Source organism: Balaenoptera ricei, chromosome 20 (genome assembly GCF_028023285.1).
Source record: "Balaenoptera ricei isolate mBalRic1 chromosome 20, mBalRic1.hap2, whole genome shotgun sequence".
NCBI lineage: Eukaryota > Metazoa > Chordata > Mammalia > Artiodactyla > Balaenopteridae > Balaenoptera > Balaenoptera ricei.
In genome coordinates this window covers 57,747,312-57,767,364 of record NC_082658.1, presented here as the reverse complement: position 1 = coordinate 57,767,364, position 20,053 = coordinate 57,747,312, and the positions used below count along the sequence as shown (strand labels likewise).

Here is a 20,053-nt window from a genome sequence, read left to right as displayed (position 1 = left end):
GTCCACCCATGCCCATGCCGGCCCTGGACAGCTCAGGGCCAGCATCACCGCATTCACCCCTTCATCTTTCGGGCCACGCCCAGAAGTCACCTCCCCAGACAGTTTCTTGAAGCCCCTGATAGAGGTCCGACTCCCCTCGTTGACACATCTCCCTGAGCGGCCCTGGCTTTTCCTTCACAGCTCGAACTGCTGGGACCACCTGACTGTTTGGGTGATTCCTGTGAGGTCTGTAAGCTCCACAGAGCAAGGCCTGTATCTCTTCTGTTCACGGTCACATAATCAGTTATCAGCTCAGTGCCTGAACGTAGTAAGGCCTGTATAAATGTTCAGTGAACAGATGAAATAAATGACTCAATGAGTGCTTCACTCATTGAGGGACACGGTGATGAAGGGAAACACACATGGAGGGTGCCTTGAACCAGTACACATTCTCCTACTGGCGGTGTAAGGGGACGGCCAGGATTTCGAGGAACGTTGTTTGAGCCAGGTATCTTTCAGTGTCAATCGATACGAGTAAACTTAGGGCTTTCATGATATGGTCTACGTTTTGCTAACAGGAGAAACCTGAGTCCTTCACGGAGACCAGATGGGTTTGGCAGAAGCAAATCAATCCCTGCCCTGGTGAGGTGCGTGTCTGAGTTCAGAGACCTTAGGAGCAGCCGGTACAGCCCAGGCAGAGTCCCTCTGCTGTCCTATTCCAAACCCCTCCCCACCCCAGCTCCTCCCCAACACAGCACCAGCAGCCTATGAGAGGGGGAACCTTGCTGAGCCGGGGGGGGGGGGGGGGTGGACGGGCAACATCGGGCACGGGGCGGGACTCTTATTCCAGCACCCCTGTCCCCAAACGCATCACCCGGTGGCCATCACCAACACCCACGCTCAAGCAAGCACCTCTAGTTCCAAGTGCTCAGAGGACAGACGTCCGCTTGCCGCCCAGGCACTGGCGGGTTCTGGTGGAGAAGCGAGTCCCCCTTGCCGGGCGCCAGTGGCTCTGACTGCTCTCATGACGCTGCCACCGACCTGGCAGCCCGGGAGCAGCCTGGCAGGATGAAGGGCCCGCGTGCCGCCCTTTCGGCAGGGGGAGGCCAGCGTCGACAGGCCCCCGCTCCCTTCCAAACCTCCTCATCCCGGCAGCGTGTGACGCCGCCGTTAAAAAGGGAAATGGAGTGACTTCTCAAGCAGAGCTCTCTGCGATACTGGATTCACTTAAACTTATTTCTCATGACTCTTCAGGCTGAGCCTATGTTTGCAAAACCTGGACAAACATGCAGCGGGAGGATTTAGAGGATTTCAAGCATCGGCTTAGCTACTGAATCGTGATTTTACAAGTCATCATTCTATGTCGTGAGTGACAAAAACCTGACTCACACAGGCTTGTGTGTGAGGAAGGGACTGAGATGGCTCACAAAGCTGAAGGGTGGTGAGGCCGTGCCCAGCGGTCAGTGGGGCTGGACCCAGAGCCTCACTCACGCGATGTTACCAGGTTCCTGCCTTCTTTCTCTCTGAGCTCTGCTTCCTCTACCTGAGCTCACCCTCAGAAAAGCCTTCTCCTGGCAGCTCCAGCTTACATGCTACCAGTTCAACACCCTCAGCAAAAAGAAAGCTTCTCTTTAATGGCCCAGCTAGGGTTACTGGATTTAGCAAATATTTAGGACACACTTATACTAAAAAATTATTCCTTGTTGATCTGAAGTTCAAATGTAACTAGGCATCCTGTATTTTATCTGGCAACCCTCCCTCCAGCACAGGACTGAATCTGGGCAACCTGCATCACATGCCATCCCAGACCCAATCGCTGTGGTCAGGGGGATGGGCTACGCCAACCAGCTGGCCATGGTCACCCGCCCATCTCTGGAAAGGCGCCAGCACGCCAGCCCTCCTGGTACACATGCCCTGACAGTGGGAGCAGGGTCCTTCCCCAGTAACTGGGATGCTGATCCTATAGGAAGGGGAACGAACCCTGCGCCAGCAGAAACAACACACGTCCACACAGTGACCATGAATGCCCCAGACAACACTGAAAAATATAAACTGCAGGGTAGTTGCACAGCACACAACAGTTTACAAAGCATTTTCATACCACTCTCTCCTTGCCACCCACACCTCCATTTGGTTGGCAATGATCACTTCCTGTATTACTTTGCTAGGACTGCCATAACAAAGTACCACAGACTGGCGGACTGAAGCAACAAACACCTATTTTCTGACCATAATTCTGGAGGCTGGGAGGGCAAGATCAGGGCATCAGCAGGGTTGGTGTCTCCTGAGGCCTCTCTCCTCGGCTTGCAGACGGTGGTCTTCTCGCTTTGTCCTCACGTGGTCTTTCCTCTGTATACGTCTGTGTGTAAATCTCTTCTCGGACACCAGTCATATTGGATAAGGGCCCACCCATATGACCTCATTTTAACTTAATTATCTCTTTAAAGACCCCATTTCCAAACTTTCCCAGAGAGCGTACAGCAAGTCCCTTTCATGCTCCCTGCACCAAGCACGGGGCCAGGCATCCAGCAGACAACGTTCCTGAAATAAGCATTATTTGAAAGGAATGAAACAGAGAAAGAAAAAAAAAATTCCTAAAGAGTCTTAGGAGATTTTAGCGGAAAGGAGAGGAGCGCCGGAGAACAGGCTCGTGATGTGAAGTGATAAAGACTCTTTAGAACAGCAAAAATGATGAGGCCTATGGATGTGTAAATGAGCCCCGGGAGGAACTAATCAGAAGGGTAAATTACAAAACAGAAAAAGACCGTAAAACAAGCGAGGAGAGAAAAGGGAATATTTCAAGTGTCTTTGGTTCATAAGAAATTCATGAGCAACGCGTGTGGAGAATTTGTTGGTTTTGGTGGTGGGAAAGAATTGTAAATATGTATAATATGTAAATACCTCTGATAATAAAAGCCCATGAAGATAAACGAGGCTGTCTTAAGAAAAGCTGTGAGCTGTATGAGATGCTAATGTAACTGTCGTCACTCTAAGAAATTACCATAATGCTTACAGGGCTTTGAAAGTTTCTGAGCTTTGGAAAGAAATGCATAAACACTAACCAGAAAGCGCGCACGCGTACGCCTACACACGCATACACACACACACACACACACGCCTCTATTTTTCTCTTTCCTTCTTTCCTCCCTCCCTCCCCTTTAATTTCCTCTAATTTTTTTTAAATGTGAAGAAGGCAGCTTTAGTGAAAACTGGCATTGGAGTTGCACCTCTCTGGGTTCAAATGCGACTTCCTGCCCCCAAGGACGAGCTGTGCGACGCTGACCCAGCCTCCCAAGCGCTCTGTGACTCACTCTACGAGTCTGAGAAATGGGCAGATAACCTACGCCTCTCTACGTTTGAGGAGGAGCGAATGGGGCCCCACAGGAAGGTCCGACCGGCGCCCCTCCCACCCGGGCGCGCGCCGGCCAGTGGCCCCGGGACCGGACGACCGAGGGCCTTCCGGGGAGCGGGCCGGGCCGGGCGGAAGGAGGGGCCGCGGCGGCGATCGCGCCGCCCGACCATGGCGCCTGCGGCCGGGCGCGGGGCGCTGGGCCTGTGGCGCGCCTGCAACTGGCTCATGGGCGCCTTCTTCGCGCTGGCGGCCTTCGTGCAGGTCAGCGCCCCGGGCCGGGCGGCGGGCGGCGAGACCCCGGGCTCCGAGACCCCGGGCTCCGAGCTCCGCCCCAGGCCCCCGTGCGGTGTAGACCGAGCGGCCGGCGGGGTCGCAGGAGCCGGCCCTGTACGGGGAGGGCTGGAGTCAGGGTTGGTGATACGGGAACCCGCACTCCGGCTCCAGCTGAGACAGGTGTGATCATATGGTCGCGTTTGCTCACATGCTGGAAGGAACTGGTTCGGCGCGTGTCCCTTTGCAGGGACCTGAGCAGAAGCGGCCCTGGCACCTTTCTAAAAAGGCAGCCTGGGGGCGAGGCTGAGCTCACGGCCTAGGAGAGGAAGCAGAGCAAAACCCTTTGCAGCTAATTATCCTTCCAAGCCTGCTTTGGGGCCCCTTTGTGATAGCTTTCCTCATTCCTTGAGACTGGAGGGCCCTTAAGATACCCATTCTGGGCTTGGCTCGCCCTTTGCGGGCCCCCTGTGCCCTTCTGTACAAATAGGTAGGTGTGGCTGTGTGTTCAAACTAGGTGCTGGGTTCAGACGGAAGCCCCTTCCCCGTCACCATCGGCTACACTGTGTCTTACTCCTCCTTGCATCCTCGGTCCCTACTGCAGCGTTTAGAAAATGACTGAAATGAATAAAGAGCAGACCAAATACTGGAATGGAACACGACAGCATGTCGCTAATGCTGATGTTTTGGCATTCCAGGTGAATGATCCCGATGCGGAAGTGTGGATGGTGAGTAGGAGCTGCCTTCCCACGTCTGAAAGAATTGGGGAACTGCGTGAAACACGCAGGTTCATCTATTTGCCCTCCTCCCTGCTTTGTCTACTTAAAAACTTAGAAATCAAATCCTTAGTAAGTGCTTTTTCCTAAAATATTAGGAGAAGGATCAGATTGAGAAGTCAGAATTTTCCAGAGATATAGGTGCCTTTCAGCAGTATTCCCTTTGAATAAAATGGGCCAACTGAGGACACTTTTCTGAAGACACAGAGTAGACCTCTCAAGGTTAAGTACACCAATCCTCATGAATTTCTACCCAGAAACTCCAACAAACATTTGACGAGAAAATGGCAGGCTTAAAGTATGTGGTTCTGCTAATTCAGTGAGTTACATTCATAAAAAGTAATTAAAGCCCATAAAACCTACAGTATACATTGAACCAATGCTCTGATTGAACCATTTAGAGGAGGGGGAGTTCATTCCACACATTTCTGGAAATATCTAAATTTCGGTTCTTTCAATACAGATATACAATACTGTACAGTATCACCGATGAGATGATTTTAGGCTTTGGAATAATGTTGACTGTGTACAGAGTAACAACAAGTGAAAGCATTTGGAATTATAATATATATAATGTAGTATATATTATATACATATGGGTATAAATATAACCACATTCTGATATTCTTACTCTCCAGATTCACATGCCCCTGCCTTTTCCTCAGCACCATGATCCATATCCTTAGTTCCAAATGTTATTTCTCCTGCAGTTCCAAACATCCAGCTTAATGCTGAATTTCCAAACGACTGCTAGATCTGTCCACCTGTACGTCGCAGTGGCTCTTCAGATACACACAAGGTCCTACCCAGCATCTTTCCCTCCAATGCCCACTCTTCCTTCTGACTCACCATTTCTGTTATCAGGAGTCATTCTGAGTCATCCTTGCTCAAAACCTCAGCCATCTCTAACATCTCTGTTTCTTACCACTGTCTTTGAGATCCCCTCAGAAAACAAAGAACAAAGCAATTCAAAAACAATGTAGGTCTAATTGCTTATCATGTTTTCATAGTGACAGCAAATCACTTAAAATGTTTGGCTCTGACAACTTCCTTATAAACTAAAGGTTTCTAACTAAGCATCACAGTTGATGTTAAGCAGCTACATTTCTGGGGAGGCCCCATGCTTCTTATAAACCTACCACCCCCTACTTGCCCTCTGCCCACACCACACAAGCAATAGGTTTTTCCAGAGTCTGCCTGCTTGCCGTGAATGAGGCTTGAAAACAGGGCCTCTTCAGGGCCAGCCTTCCCAACTCCAAACCAACTTACAACAGTTTCCAAAATGAAGAGCCTGATCTTATTGGGCACATCTGGTCCGTACACTGTTAGTAAACTTTATGTGGTCTCATTCGCAGAGATGGAATATGGGGCTGGATGGTCCATGGAGCTAGACCCAGCAGGGCCATGTGGCTAATTATGGCTGCTCCGGCCCTGCTTTTCTAAGAGCATTTTTTGAAAAGTAGGGAAAGGCCATTTAGGCATGGATGTTGCTTGGGAGAGATTAGGAGATCACTGTGTCTTGAGACCAAAACTCCGCTCAATGCTAGAGCTTGAAGATGAAGAAGTCTTTCCTGGAATAGCCTATAGTCTCGGAGGAAGGCATACAGAATTACAACCTGACATGGTAAATGCCATAAAGCAGAGGTCACCACTTCCTCAGCTGCTACTGAAAGCTAGAGGTAAGTCACGGAGTGTGGTGGCCACTGCTGTCATCTTTCTTTACTTCCTACACACCTCTGAACATCTCCTATACTGGGCATCCTTTTTTTTTTTTTTCCTTCTCTTTTTGGGCATCCTTCTTAACCCATATAATTTCCTCTTTTTCTGCTAACAGGTTGTGTATACAATTCCTGCTGGTCTGACCCTGCTTGTTGGACTTAACCCTCTTGTCACAGGTATGAACCTTGGATTCTGAATGGAGATACAGCAAATCTGATTTCCTTTCAATGACAAGAGTCTATCTGCCAACCCCCAGGAGAAAACTGGAGCTCTCCATGTCTTTCTTCTCCCTTCTGATCGATCATAAGAGGAAGCGAATTCTAATCTAGATCGTCCTCACCCATCTTCAGGAAAACTTGATAAGGACGTGCCACACTAAGACAGTCTTTATCAATTTGGAACCCAGGATCTCGTACTGATGTGGTACAGTAGTTATGCCGTTTAGCCCCTGAGAGAGAAGGGCTTCAGTCACCGCGTTGATTTCTTAAGCCATCAAGCTAATGGAAGATGGGCAACAATCTAACTGCTAACCTTGTCTCCATACTTAGTGGTGATCATTGTCTATTATGTATTTCCTCTATACAATTCTTCTCCCAGTACCACTCCCATTAATCATTTTCTGATTTTGAATTCATTCAACGCCTGTGTATCTGAACTGCTACTTTTGTAGAGAAACTGTCTATAATGTCTATAACAAATCTTTAGATTTTTCACTGAAACATGTTGCTCTCCCTAATCTCCTTATGTACCATCACAGTAACTCCAGCAATTTCTTGTACACTTTTATATATGTTTCCTCCATCTAGGCTGTAAGCCCCTTGAAAGGATCATGTCTAACCCATCTTTGCCCAAGTCTAGCTTAAACATGGCCAGGAATACGGCAGGTACCTAATGTTCGTTGAGTCAGTGAATGGCTCTAACACAGAGGCGTTATCATATATTTGTTTTGTAACCTGCTCCTTGGATTCCTTACATGTATATCCCAGGTGAGTATATACATAAAAAATTCACTTAAAATAGCAGTTTGTATTGCCCACAGGCCACCTACCTCAATTAGGGGCAAAACGTAGCTGCTTCACTTTTTATGGCCCTAAAAACTCAGTAAACCTTAGTTGGACAGTTTCATTCTATGAAACAGTGTCTTAGAGCAGAAAAAAAAATTTTTTTTACATTGTTTACTAACATTCTCTTATTAATGGGGAATATTAGTCCGGCAGGTTATTTGTCACTTTCTTTAAATCAGCTTCTACTAGTGGGGCTTGAAAATTCTCAGGGCCTTAGAATAAAGACTAATGATTCCCACCTGGGTGGGGAAAACTCCCATCGCCCAGATGCTCGGGCTCCTTGTACAAGGTCCCTAGATCTCTGTTTACATCTTCAAGGTGTATCAGTTAGGACTCCATTAGTTGCAAGCAAGGAAAAAACTCAACTCAAGTGGCCTGTAAGATGAAGGGAGATGTACTGGGATCCTTTACTGAAAAGTCTGGGATGGTGCTGGCTTCAGGCACTGGTGGCGGCTCAGAACTTAAATTTGTCTGCAGTCTTAGTTCCACATCTACTGCACTTCAGCCCTGGGCTCCACGTGGTAGCCCTGCCACACAAAGGTCACAGCTTCACCACGCTGGGTCCAGCAGAATCTAGAAGCCACTTCCCTGATAGCTCCACAAAAGCTCCGAATGGAGTTGTTGGCCCTGATTCGTTATCTGTTCATCCTGAGACAAATCACTGTCACTGAGGGGATGGAATACATTGATTGACCTCGCTAAGGTCCAGTTGTCTGGGACACATAGACCAGGAGTGTGGAAAGAGTGGATCCCCAGAAAAAATTAAGGGTTTTCATCATAGGAAGGGGAGATGCTGGACAATCAAAATAATAAATGTCCACTTAAGTTTATAAATACTGTTTTAACCTCTGTTTTAACCTTTTGATTTGAGGGCAAATCAAAACAAAAAAACCCCAGCCTTTTCTGAATGCTTTACTTGAAGGCAGATTATGGCAAAGCAATACAAAGAGATCATTTTTCTCTGGGATGTGATTCCATGATTAACAGCACCAGGATATCTGTTTTTAGGTAACTTTATTTGGAAGAGTGTCTCTGCAATACACATATTCTTCTGTATCGTGTGGGCTGTTGTCTTGGCATACAACCTCTTGCTTCATACAAAACAGAACATCTTACATGAGGAAGAAGGCAGGTGAGCAGTGATTTTTTTGCTCTTTGGAAGGGGTGGGGAAGAACTGAGAAATCTGTTCCTTTATGACACCTTATCTTTGCATGATGATGATTTAATTCCCCCAACACCATAAGGAGCAGGGAAGATATTATCTCCTTTATAAGCTGAAGAAACTGAGGAAATGATAGAGCCAGGATTCAAAGCCAGCACTGCCTGCCAAACCTGTGATCACTACTACACGTTGCATTATATTATCGTCGGGCAGTTGGACCCTGACCCCCTTGTAACGAGCAAGGATCGCGTACAGTAATATTCAGTCCAGTCTAATGAGGTGAAAACTCCATCAGCCTTCGGATTCAGTCCTGGTTCAAGCCAGAATCTTATTTACAAGTGTGATCAGCCCCATCAGAGGTCAACCTCTGCCAGCCTTGCCCATATATATCTCATGTCCTCTCCTCCTTTTGTCACCACCATTGGCTCTTGTTTTATCACCTCTTCCTTTGCTTCCTCCCACCCTTGACTCCCTGGTCTCATGAATAGCCCCCCTCCTTTCCTTTCTATCCCACTGGTAACATCTGCCAACACCAAAATTGAGAGACCTGTAGCTTAAGTCCCACTGGTGAGGTGCTGCTACATTATAGGCCCTAATCTTTGGAAAACTAGATCAGGTTGGGTCAGTTGATGGGAATGTAGACCAAATGGTTTTTTTTTTTGTTTTTTTTGTTTTTAATAGCTTTATTGCTTTGCCAGGCAAAGGGGGACAGAGTGGGCTCCTGCCCTTGAAAACTGTGTGTCCCAACCCGGGAGGATTTGATGAGGAGTTTTTTGGGGTTTTTTTTTTGTTTTTTTGGTTTTTTTAATTTATTTTATTTATTTATGGCTGTGTTGGGTCTTCGTTTCTGTGCGAGGGCTTTCTTCTAGTTGTGGCAAGAGGGGGCCACTCTTCATCGCGGTGCGCGGGCCTCTCACTATCGCAGCCTCTCTTGTTGCGGAGCACAGGCTCCAGACGCACAGGCTCAGTAATTGTGGCTCACAGGCCCAGTTGCTCCGCGGCATGTAGGGTCTTCCCAGACCAGGGCTCGAACCCGTGTCCCCTGCATTGGCAGGCAGACTCTGAACCACTGCGCCACCAGGGAAGCCCCAGACCAAATGGTTTGAATCACCTCCACCAACGTGAAGCCCATGAGGCGCAGTGAAATCAAAGTGGGGTCTTCTGGTGGTATTTGGCCAAATACGATTATTTTCTACGCTATGTAAAAGATACAACCTTTTAACACATATTTCTAGAAGCATATACCCGCCCCAAAATCATTAGACTCATACTACAAGTCATTCCACTCCACTAAGACGTGACCCAATCCCCTGCAATCTGTGCTTAAATTACTGATTTGAGCTCAACCTGCCTAACAGTGACCCCTCTAAAACAATGTGAAAAGAGTGCCTGATCCAATATGGGATTGTCTTCTTGGTTGTGGTATTCCTCCCCATGACATGAAGTAGGTGATTTATATATGTTTTTGTTTGTTTTTTGTTGTTGTTTCTCTGTTCACCTATAAATTGGGGAACAGTCATGAAGTCATAGCTGCCTCATAAGATGAAATTTATTTTCATATAGGGCTCTAAAAGGTCTGAAAAAAGTAATTTATGAGTCATGGTTAGACTTGAAAATATTTTGTAGATGCTATATATCTTGGAGGAAGTCATCAGACAGCAGAATCAAGTGTCAGGGAGAAAATGACCCTTCGCAGCCACTTCAAAGTATGAAATCCATGCTGTTTTACAGGGAGCTCTTTGGTCTGGTGATTATCACAGTATGGCTGAGCCTGTGCCACAGCGCATCAAAGTAAGTTTTCAGCTCGGCTGTTAAAATCGGATGCGTTTAAGGTTGGTCAGATCAGGTAGGTAAGTGAGAATATTGGCACAATTGTAAACAGGAATCTTTTGAGAGAAATCTTTCCTTTTCGCAAGGGAAGCTAACAAGAGTCGGTTCAGTGTTTCATGATCATTCATACTTTTATGAATACCCCAGTTTCCTGTGTCATCACAGGTAGTTGCCAGTCTATTCTCCAGAGAGAAGGAAAGTGATCTCAAAAGGATGCTTGGATATTTAGGGAAAAGTGAATAGCAAACAAAATATAAAACTGTGGGTACATGTAAGTGAATATTAACTTTATAAAACAATAATAGAAAAATAAAAAATACATGACAACTGTAGCATATAAGTTGGAAGGGGATAAATGGAGCTAAAGTGTTCTAAGGTCCTTGAATTATCTGGGAAGGGTAAAAGTATCAAATTATATTAGATTTTGATAAGTCAAGGATTCATGTGGTAATCCTTAGGGTAACCACTGAAAGAAAAGGAGTACAGAAGGCAGGAAAGGAGATGAGAAAAAGAACAGATGGGGAAAATAAGAAGCAGATGTTAAGACAGAGAATTAAACTCAAATATATGAGAAACTACATTAAATGTAATTGTTCCAAATATTCCAATAAAGATTTTCAAAACGGATAAAAGATTAAAAACTAAACACTGCTTACAAAAGAGAACACAAATATACAGAAACAGAAAGACTGAAAGTCAAAAGATTGAAAAAACATACTATACAAACACCAACAAAACGGAAGCCAGTATAGACACTTTCATTTTAAAAAGTAGATTTTAAGGTCAGCATTAGAAAAAAGGAGGACTTTTTTGGTAATTAAAAAAAATTCTGCTTTAATTTTTTATTTTGAAATATTCAAACACATTCAAAAGCAGAGAGACTAATATAATGAATCAGATGTACTCATCACCCAGCTCCAACAACTATCATTATATATCCAATCTTGTATCATCTATCACTGTCCTGATTATTTTGAAATAAATCTCAAACATCATATTGTTTTATGTTTTATATATTTCAGTATGTATCTCTAAAAGATAAGCACTTAAAAAATAACCACTCTACCATCATCACACACAAAAAACAAAACAGTAATTCCTCAGTATTACGAGTTTTCCAGCCAATGTGTATATTTTCACAATTGTATTATAAATGCTTGCTCCTCTGTGCGTCATATTTCCTATAAATCAGTGGTAAGATCTAGAAGCTTGGACACATTCTGGTCGTCTTCTTCTCCTCCTCCTTATCATCATCACCACTAAGCAAGACTACTTCATGGGTGGTGTTATGTACTTCCATCATCATGTGCATAACCTAGCTGTTTCTCTGTAATGTTAATATAAAATCTTTGATGATCACTGCCTAAATCCACTAATCCATTTGAGTTGCAAAATGGTCATAATCTAATTATACCATTCCTTGATTATTATCTGGAAAACTTCCACTTATCAATTCTTGGACTACTCAGACACAGATCATAAGAGGAAAAGGAGTTGACTCTCTTAATTTACCAGTTTTCAGAATAATGAGTTTTCCTTCCCTGGGCACCTTCCAAAAGTGACCAATGAGTTTTGTTTATTTAATAGTACCATTATAAAGTCATGAATTTCAACATATTTGATGTTTTTCAGTCCATGGCAGTTGCTTAAACTGTCCCATCTTTGACCAGGGGCACTTATTCAGGTTGGCACCCGAACTCTGTTTAACACGACCCTAGTAAACTTTGATTGCTTCCTTCTTTCTGGTATGACAAAATGTTCCAAGCTAAGGTTGTACATTTTATGCCCCAGACCTGGGAATCAACCATTTTTCCAAAAAGCCCTCATTACTTTCAGTAGGTAATAATGGTATTTAGAGGTCACATTCTGGGCACAAATGGTGCTCACTGCTGCTGGGTTGAGTTGGGTTCTTTTAGTGGGCAGAACTAGGAAAATTCACATATATGTGCATAGGTATGTATATATATGTATGTGTGTCATAAATATATATATATGTATATGTGTGTGTATTACGTATATAAAGAGATATATATATATATATATATATATTTTTTTTTTTACATATATAGTTAAAGATAAAATCCCTTATGAGTTCATATCGATCCTAGAATTCAAATTCAGGAGCACAAGTTTTCATCTGACCTTATCAGCAATCTTAAATCTGTATTTACTTTTAATCATGTCAAAAAATCTCTAGTCTCAGTGACCTCAACATAACTTATCTGACTCATCCCACAATACAAACACAATCTCAGAATAACAATATAATTACTGAAAATAGGTATTTTGTGTTGCTGTTTCTAGGGAACATCTCTCTAAGGGATGTACGTTCAAATTACTTGGAATAGTTACTCTGTGTGCTAATCCCACCAAGTGAATAGACAGTTATGTTCATTTATTTCATTTTACTTTCAATTTCTAGGGATACTTTATTAAAAATATATTAATTTTGTTTTATAATTATATAAAACATCTACATGGTTCCAAAGCAAATCTACAAGACAGAGTACATTCAAAGAACTCTAACTTCTCTATCCCACAACCCTATGTCCTCCCTTTCTCTATAGGTGAAACTTTTTTCAACTTTATGGTTTATCCTTCCATGGTTTCTTTTTTTTTTTTTTTAAGTATTTATTTATTTATTTATGGCTGTGTTGGGTCTTCGTTTCTGTGCGAGGGCTTTCTCTAGTTGTGGCAAGCGGGGGCCACTCTTCGTCACGGTGCGTGGGCCTCTCACTATCACGGCCTCTCTTGTTGCGGAGCACAGGCTCCAGACGCGCAGGCTCAGTAATTGTGGCTCATGGGCCCAGCTGCTCCGCGGCATGTGGGATCTTCCCAGACCAGGGCTCAAACCCGTGTCCCCTGCATTGGCAGGCAGATTCTCAACCACTGCGCCACCAGGGAAGCCCCCCATGGTTTCTTAATGGAGCAAATATGTACATTCATTGGTATTCCTGCTTGTCTTAGATAAGTGATAGCACATTATACACAATTGTATTCTTGATTTCCCCTTACTACATCCTGGAGATCACCCTGTGGTATATAAAGACTTTCCTTATTCTGCTGATAGGTCCACAGTATATTCATCCAGTCCTCTACTGTTCAGGTTGTATCCAATCTTTTGCGATTCAAAATAGTGCCAACAAAGTGTATTGTCAAATTTTTGAATTTTTACTAATTCGATAGTTGAGAAATGGGTAGTTTTCATTTGTATTTCTCTTATTAGGAGCAAAGGTAAGCATATTTTCATATGATTAAGAGCCATTTGCATTTCTTTTTCTATAAATATTGGTTCATCTCTGAGAGTACAGGTTTAACCAATTTCTAAGGTTGTTGGTCTTCTCTACTTTTAGAAGCTCTTTACATACTAGGGCTGTTAACCCGCTGTCTGTGATATAAGCTGAAAATTTTATTTTGTAGTTTCTTATTGTCCTTTTACTTTGCTTATGCAAAGTACACTTTGCCATGAAAAAAAAAATTTTTTTTTAATGTGACCAAATTTATTGGTCCATTCCCTTATTGCTTCTGGATCTGGAGTCATAGTTAGGAAAACTTTCCTTCCTCTCAGGTTGTAAGTAACTTACCTAAGTTTTCTTCTAATACATGTATGGTTTAATTTTTACATTTAAATCTTTGACCGATTTAGAGTTTATCCTAGTGTAACAGCAAAAAGAACGGATCCAATATTATCTTCTTCCTTTTTGGCTCTCTGGCGATCTCAACACCACTTATCAAAAAGCATACATAACTAATAACATAGCCTCAAAATAGATAAAATAAAAATTGACAGAGTGAAAAGGAAAAACTAAAAAATTTACAATCATTTTGGGAGACTTTAATATACTTCTTTCAGTTACTAATAGAACAAGAAGATTTAAAAAATCAATAAACATATAGAAAATTTGAGCTACACGATAAGAAACTTGACCTAAAGGACATATATAGAATACCAGCACCAAGAATGGCAGAATTCAAATTTTTTTTCAGGTAAACATTGAATATTTGCAAAAAGACTTTATGTTGAGCCATGAAATAAGTTCCAACAAATTTCAAAGAACTGAAATCTTATGGAGTATGTTCTTTGACCACAGTGCAATTAAGCTAGAAATCATTCACAAAAATAATAATCAGACAACCACTGTATGTTTGGAAATTAGGAAATATATTTCCAAATAATATTTGGAACACATCACAATGACAATCAGAAAATATTTTGAACTGAACGATAAGGAGACGACTACATATTAAAATCTGTGGGATGTGGCTAAAAAGCATGCTTAGAGGGAAATTTATAGCATTAAATAAATATATTAAAACAAAACAAAACAAAAAAACTAGGCAGGCTGAAAGTCAATGAGCTAAGCTTTGAAGAAGTTAGGAACTCTCCAGTTCAAGAAGTTAGTAAAAGAACAGTAAATTAAGCCCAAAGAAACAAGAAAATAAATATAAAAGCAGAAACCAATGAAATGAAAAAATCAACATTAAAAAATAAAGGAGTAAGAGGGCCAAATATTCATTCTCTGAAATGATTAATAACACTGATAAACCCTGGCAAGACTAAAAAGGGAAAAATAATTAGAGTGAGAGCAAGGAAAGGAAGGCACAAATAACTAACCTCAGGGATGAAAAAGAGAAAGTTATTACCCATGTAACAGATACTGCAAAAATCGTAAGAGGATAGTATGAACAACTTTTTCCCAATAAATTTGAAAATGTAGATGAAATGGACAAATTCCTTGAAAGATACAATTTACCAGAACTGACACAAGAAGAAATACTCAGAACAGTCTCATAACTATTAAAGAAACTGAGTATATAATATAAATTTTTCCTAAAAGAAAACTCTAGACCAAATGGCATAACTGCAGAATTCTGCCTAACATTTAAGGAAGGAATAATGTCAACCTTCAACAAACTCTTCCAGAGAACAGAAAAAGAAGAAACATTTTCCAGTTTATTTTATGAGGGCAGAAAAATCTGGACACCGAAAGTTGACAAGAACATTACCCACCCCCCCCACCAAAAAAAAAAAAAAAGAAAGAAAGAAAAAAGAAATTACACAGCAATCTCACTCATGACCACAGATGGAAAAACCCTAAACAAAACATTAGCAAAAAATAAAAAACAAAAACAAAACCATTAGCAAATCAAGTCCTGCAATTCATGACCCAACCACCAAGTTGTGTTTATTCTAGGAATACAGTTAGTTTAACATTTGAAAACCAACCAGTGTTTTTCACCACATTAACAGAATGAAAGAAGAAAATAAACTATCTTCTCAGTCTATACAAAAAGAGCATTTGATAAAATTCAACACCCATTCATGATAAAAGCTCATAAAAATTGGTTTAGAAAGGAACTTACCCTGTTAAAGGGTATCTATACCACAGCATGATACTTAATGGTGAGCAGCTGAAAACTTTTCCTGAGATCAGGAATGAGAAGTAGCCACTGTTGCCACTTCTACTCAACACTGTTCTAGCTCTTGTCCTAGCCAGTACAGAAAGGCAAGAAAAAGAAATAAAAGCCCCCAAGGACTGGAAAGGCAAAATTAAATTTTCCTTATTCACAGATGACAAAATCACATATGTAGAAAATTTCTAAAAATCTAAAAAGTTATTCAAATAAGTGAGTTTAGCATGATGGCTGGATACTAGGCCAATATACTAAAATCAACTGTATTTTTATCAGCGAGTAACAGAAAATGATAAAAACAAAAAGTTACCATTTATAGTATCAAAAAATCAACTCCCCAGGAATAAATCTAGAAGAGATATGCAAAATCTCTGCATACAAAACTATAAAAACTATAAAACATTATGGGAGAAATTAAAGACCTCAATATTAAAATAAAGAACACCTAAATAATTATCCTATGGCAGTATAAGATAAACCCATACTGGCAAAATAAATGAATGAAACAAAATAGAATCTAGAAACAGATCCATATATATATATGTATATGGCCTTTACTTAGGACAATGGTGGCACTCCAGGGTAGCAAAAGAAGGCAATCTCTTCAATAAATAGTGCTGGAGCAATTGAATATCCATATGGAAAAAAGTGAACAACCCCTACACCTTAAAACTTTCATAAAAATCAATTCTAGGTGGATTATAGATCTAATGTGAAAAGCAAAGCAATAAAACTTTTAGAGAAGATAATCTAGTATCCTTAAGACCTTGGGGAAGAAAAGTTTTCTTAAACAGGACACAAAAATCATTACGTAAAGATCCATTTTAACATTGCTTTATCAATGACCTTCAACTGAGGTCACTGAAACACAGAATTATATTTCTTATATAATTCTTATATGAAATATAAGAATTATATTTCAATTTAAAAAATTAAAAAGACCGTACGAAAATGTAATGATGTGTTTTACTAAAATCAATCTTCATATTCGTTACCAAAGCAATTCATAATTTTTATTGGATTTTTATGTATAATAATTTTTGTGTCTTTATAGGAATCCAGTTGGTGGAAGAATTCAGCTGGCTATTGCTATCACAGTTGCTCTTTTCCCATTTATCTCATGGGTCTATGTATATATAAACAAGGAGATGCGGTCCTCCTGGCCAACTCACTGCAAGACAGTAATTTAAATGAAGAATCCTGTTCTTAAAATGAGAGTTTTCAATTTTTTGTAAACATGATTGTAACATGCCAGTTTCCTAGGAATTTATTTCAGGTAATTTGAGTTAATACTAGAGATGATTTTTTTAAAAAATCCCAAGTCAGGCTGCCTACAACACAGGACTGGAAGGGACTAGTGAGGGAAGGAGTCTGGCATTCTGGTGTGTCACAGTGTAGTAGAAAAGGCAAAACAAAAGTTAAGAAATATGAATTCTAACTCAGCTACGTCACTATCCATATGACTTGGGCAAATGTATAAACCTCCCGTGGATAATTCTTTATCTATAAAATAGGGTTACTACCAGACCTCCTACTTATTTATATAGTTGCAAGGTTTATAAGCGAGAATAATGTGAGAGCATTCAAAATATACAGAGCTGACAAAGGGCTGCACCTGATAACACAGAGGGAAGCAGGGTTTGGATAATGACAGAAAGAGTTCAAGAGAGGGCTGTACCCCTGAACTAACCTCAGTATACTGAACTGGTACAGTGCCGTGAATTAAATGAGGACTCCAGATGAACCAAGTGAACAAGCACGTCTTGGAAAGAAAGTTAGCTAGAGTAAAGGAATGTGGGACCAAAAAGAAGGAGAGAGAGAATATTACATTTTAAATGAAAAATAAGACCAAAATCTATACACATATTTTTAATGTCAAAAGTAGCCCTGGTTTGGGGGCTTCCCTGGTGGTGCAGTGGTTGAGAATCTGCCTGCTAATGCAGGGGACACGGGTTCGAGCCCTGGTCTGGGAAGATCCCACATGCCGCGGAGCAACTAGACCCGTGAGCCACAATTACTGAGCCTGCGCATCTGGAGCCTGTGCTCGGCAACGAGAGGCCGCGATAGTGAGAGGCCCGCGCACCGCGATGAAGAGTGGCCCCCATTTGCCGCAACTAGAGAAAGCCCTCGCACAGAAACGAAGACCCAACACAGCTAAAAATAAATAAATAAATAAAAACATGTCAATTCGTTAAAAAAAAAAGTAGCCCTGGAGAGAAGACCATTTCAGAGCTGTACAGTCTGGTGGCCACTAGCTGCATGTTGTATTGAGCGCTTGAAATGTACACTGAAGAAGTTTGAAGTTTTTCATTTTTATTTAAAAACATCAATTCAGTTATGAGAAAACTTGTAAGTGTGTTTGGAACACTTGTTTTAAGTATGTTTGGAACAACTTGGATATGTGAATCTACTTCTTCAACTGCAAATTTTATATCTAAATATGGACCAAGTATTTCCAATGAAAATTTAGTGTCCAAATGGACGGATTATAAGTATAAAATACACACTAGATTTTACAGACTTAGTATAAAAAAGAATGTAAAATATTTTTATATTGATTACATGTTAAAATAATATGTTAGATGTATTGGGGTAAATAAAATACATAATTAAAATTAATTTTATCTATTTCTATTTACTTTTTAAAATGTGACTGCTAAAATATTTCAAATTACTTATGTGGCTCACATTATATTTCTCTTGGTCAGTGCTGTCTTAGAGCATCTGGATGGCAACTCTTTTTACATATGCTAGCATCAAACTCCATAGTGAAGACAGTTTCATGAGATTTAGGAAATATTTGACTCAAAAAGTATTAGTAGAGTGAAAATGAGTCTGGTAGTTTGCCTATTTTTATAGCCTTTAATACGATATTAAGTATTCTATAAATATTTGTTAAAGGAGATAGGCATGTTTTTTGTTTTACATAATGGCCACTGGATAGTCAGAAATTCTCTATCAAGATTTAGAGGGTAAAGCAGTCTTGAGGCAAAAAAATGGAGCTGGAGGAATCAGACTCCCTGACTTCAGACTATACTACAAAGCTACAGTAATCAAGACAATATGGTACTGGCACAAAAACAGAAACATAGATCAATGGAACAAGATAGAAAGCCCAGAGATTAACCCACGCACCTATGGTCAACTAATCTATGACAAAGGAGGCAAAGATATACAATGGAGAAAAGACAGTCTCTTCAATAAGTGGTGCTGGGAAAACTGGACAGCTACATGTAAAAGAATGAAATTAGAATACTCCCTAACACCATACACAAAAATAAACTCAAAATGGATTAGAGACCTAAATATAAGAGTGGACACTATAAAACTCTTAGAGGAAAACATAGGAAGAACACTCTTTGACATAAATCACAGCAAGATCTTTTTTGATCCACCTCCTAGAGTAATGGAAATAAAAACAAAAATAAACAAATGGGACCTAATGAAACTTCAAAGCTTTTGCACAGCAAAGGAAACCATAAACAAGACGAAAAGACAACCCTCAGAATGGGAGAAAATATTTGCAAATGAATCAACGGACAAAGGATTAATCTCCAAAATATATAAACAGCTCATTCAGCTCAATATCAAAGAAACAAACACCCCAATCCAAAAATGGGCAGAAGACCTAAATAGACATTTCTCCAAAGAAGACATACAGATGGCCACGAAGCACATGAAAAGATGCTCAACATCACTAATTATTAGAGAAATGCAAATCAAAACTACAATGAGGTATCACCTCACTCCTGTTAGAATGGGCATCATCAGAAAATCTACAAACAACAAATGCTGGAGAGGGTGTGGTGAAAAGGGAACCCTCTTGCACTGTTGGTGGGAATGTAAATTGATACAGCCACTATGGAGAACAATATGGAGGTTCCTTAAAAAACTAAAAATAGAATTACCATATGACCCAGCAATCCCACTACTGGGCATATACCCAGAGAAAACCGTAATTCAAAAAGACACATGCACCCGAATGTTCATTGCAGCACTATTTACAATAGCCAGGTCATGGAAGCAACCTAAATGCCCATCAACAGACGAATGGATAAAGAAGATGTGGTACATATATACAATGGAATATTACTCAGCCATAAAAAGGAACGAAATTGAGTCATTTGTTGAGACGTGGATGGATCTAGAGACTGTCATACAGAGTGAAGTAAGTCAGAAAGAGAAAAACAAATATCGTATATTAATGCATGTATGCGGAACCTAGAAAAATGGTACAGATGAGCCAGTTTGCAGGGCAGAAGTTGAGACACAGATGTAGAGAATGGACATATGGACACCAAGGGGGGAAAACTGCGGTGGGGTGGGGATGGTGGTGTGCTGAATTGGGCGATTGGGATTGACATGTATACACTGATGTGTATAAAACTGATGCCTAATAAGAACCTGCAGTATAAAAAAACAAACAAAACAACTAATACTAAACTTTCATTGGGTTATTTGTATGGAAACATGTTAATATAAATG

The 20,053-nt window shown here is 41.0% G+C and overlaps 2 protein-coding genes across 21 annotated transcripts in view; one reads left to right on the top strand and one right to left on the bottom strand.

Moving 5' to 3' along the window:
* ADPRM (ADP-ribose/CDP-alcohol diphosphatase, manganese dependent) overlaps window positions 1-20,053 on the bottom strand; it is a 384,694-nt gene that overhangs the window by 350,205 nt on the left and 14,436 nt on the right. The gene's annotated exons all lie outside the window — the stretch shown is intronic.
* Window positions 3,221-18,065, top strand: TMEM220 (transmembrane protein 220). The gene is given in 8 exon segments (XM_059907975.1): window positions 3,221-3,316; window positions 3,318-3,449; window positions 3,452-3,592; window positions 4,300-4,329; window positions 6,212-6,272; window positions 8,169-8,292; window positions 10,055-10,114; window positions 16,623-18,065. Coding segments are annotated over 8 exon segments (780 nt in total). The 3' UTR covers window positions 16,759-18,065.